This window comes from Lottia gigantea (assembly GCF_000327385.1).
Source record: "Lottia gigantea unplaced genomic scaffold LOTGIsca_4, whole genome shotgun sequence".
Taxonomy (NCBI): domain Eukaryota; kingdom Metazoa; phylum Mollusca; class Gastropoda; family Lottiidae; genus Lottia; species Lottia gigantea.
The window spans coordinates 105,188-107,437 of NW_008709379.1; the positions used below are offsets into that span (position 1 = coordinate 105,188).

Below are 2,250 nucleotides of genomic sequence, written 5' to 3' on the forward strand. Positions count from 1 at the left end.
AATATACAATTAGTTTGAGTAATTAATATACAGGTAGTTTGAGTGGTATATAATATACAGGTAGTCTAAGTGGTAATAAATATACAGGTAGTTTAAGTGGAGATTAATATACAGGTAGTCTAAGTGGTAGTAAATATACAGGTAGTCTAAGTGGTGATTAATATACAGGTAGTTTGAGTGGTATATAATATACAGGTAGTTTAAGCGGTAATAAATATACAGGTAGTCTAAGCGGTAATAAATATACAGGTAGTTTGAGTAATTAATATACAGGTAGTTTGAGTGGTAATTAATATACAGGTAGTCTAAGTGGTAATTAATATACAGGTAGTCTAAGTGGTGATTAATATACAGGTAGTTTGAGTAATTAATATACAGGTAGTCTAAGTGGTAATTAATATACAGGTAGTCTAAGTGGTGATTAATATACAGGTAGTTTGAGTAATTAATATACAGGTAGTCTAAGTGGTAATTAATATAGAGGTAGTTTGAGTAATTAATATACAGGTAGTCTAAGTTGGAATTAATATAGAGGTAGTTTGAGTAATTAATATACAGGTAGTCTAAGTGGTAATTAATATAGAGGTAATTTGAGTAATTAATATACAGGTAGTTTGAGTGGTATATAATATACAGGTAGTCTAAGTGGTATATAATCTACAGGTAGTCTAAGTGGAGATTAATATACAGGTAGTTTGAGTAATTAATATACAGGTAGTTTAAGTGGTAATTAATATAGAGGTAGTTTGAGTAATTAATATACAGGTAGTCTAAGTGGTAATTAATATAGAGGTAGTTTAAGCGGTAATAAATATACAGGTATTACCCTTAATTACCCTCGCCTCAATTCTAAATCTGACACGGATAGCTTTTACTTTAAAGAGTAAGTATTTTTAATATATATCCACACGACACATATGAGCCAGTATTTTTTTTCCGTTTTGCAGAAACAAAGCCGACGTTTTAAAATGGGCTGAATGTGCTAATTCAGTTGAAATTAATTGTTACAAACCTGAACACCAAGACCTGGCCAGGTCTAATTCTGGTGTACGATCCGCCATTGAATATTTCTGTGAAAGAGAGGCCAGTAAGTGAAAGTAGTTTTTTTCCTTTAATGCTAGTAGTAAAATATGTTAACTCTTGTTTGTATTTCTGATGTGTAAAAAATATAAAGGCAATACATATTTTAAGTAAATAAAAACACTAACGAAAAGAAAAATAATAAAAAAAAAGATAAAACGGCAAAGCAAAAACGTACATAATAGACACTAACGTTTTCGACATGACGATCTTCTGCAGATGAATTTCTTTGAGATTTACTAATGGATAACGAAATTGATATTTTCCATACTTTTATAAAATATTTCGTTTTAACGAAATAGTTAATTTGTTTAAACGAAATAATATCATATATTTCGTTAAAACGAATTAATTATTTTATTAAAACGAAAAAAAATACTTGATAGTATTTCGTTTAAACGAATTAAAAATGTATTTCGTTATTTCGTTTAAACGAATTATTTATTTCGTTTAAACGAAATAGTGATTTCGTTTAAAATATTTTATAAAAGTACGGAAAATTGCGCCTCAGGGGCTCCGTAATATTCTTTATTTCAGAAGGATATATATTTAATGCAAACTGTTTAAATAATGCTGACACAACTGAATTACAAATGTGTTTAAGTCAACAATATGAGCTAACGACTTCCTCTGGTAAAATAACATATGGAGGTTTAAAGTACAATATCTGTCGGTAAGTTTTGTCTTATACAAAACTTTTTTTTGAACAAAATCACCCTGTTTGTATACCAATACTTGTTAAAGGGATAGTAATTTTTTTTAGAAACCTGTGTGCAATCCCTTTAAGACTGACTGTGAAGATTTCTATACTCATACCTCATTTCTAATTAAATCACACAATCAGAGGATGGTACCACATTTCTTATTTTAATTTGGAAAAAAATGTACTTATATCAAATTGCAGAAAGCTTGCGAGTTCTAGTTGTAAATCGATACCCCAAAGACATATGGAGATATAAACTAAATACATGCTTAATAATTCATTTGTAACTTATCATTACAGTTAAAATTAAAAAGTCGATATTTTAGACTGAGACATTTAGCACCCGAAATGCCCAAAATCCTAGTCATCGAAGTTAAATACTGCGGAATATTTACTGTCATTTATAATTTCAGTCTCTTTAGACTAATTTAGTGACATTGACCTAATTTAACATGTCATTGTTACCA

The 2,250-nt window shown here is 28.9% G+C and overlaps 1 protein-coding gene across 1 annotated transcript in view; it reads right to left on the reverse strand.

Moving 5' to 3' along the window:
• Positions 1 to 2,250, reverse strand: part of LOTGIDRAFT_153552 (hypothetical protein) — a gene marked incomplete at both ends in the record, with an annotated part of 49,271 nt that overhangs the window by 2,098 nt on the left and 44,923 nt on the right. Inside the window, one exon of the mRNA XM_009059582.1 lies at positions 1,013 to 1,117. Coding sequence (XP_009057830.1) covers positions 1,013 to 1,117 — 105 coding nt within the window. The remainder of the gene's footprint in view (positions 1 to 1,012; positions 1,118 to 2,250) is intronic.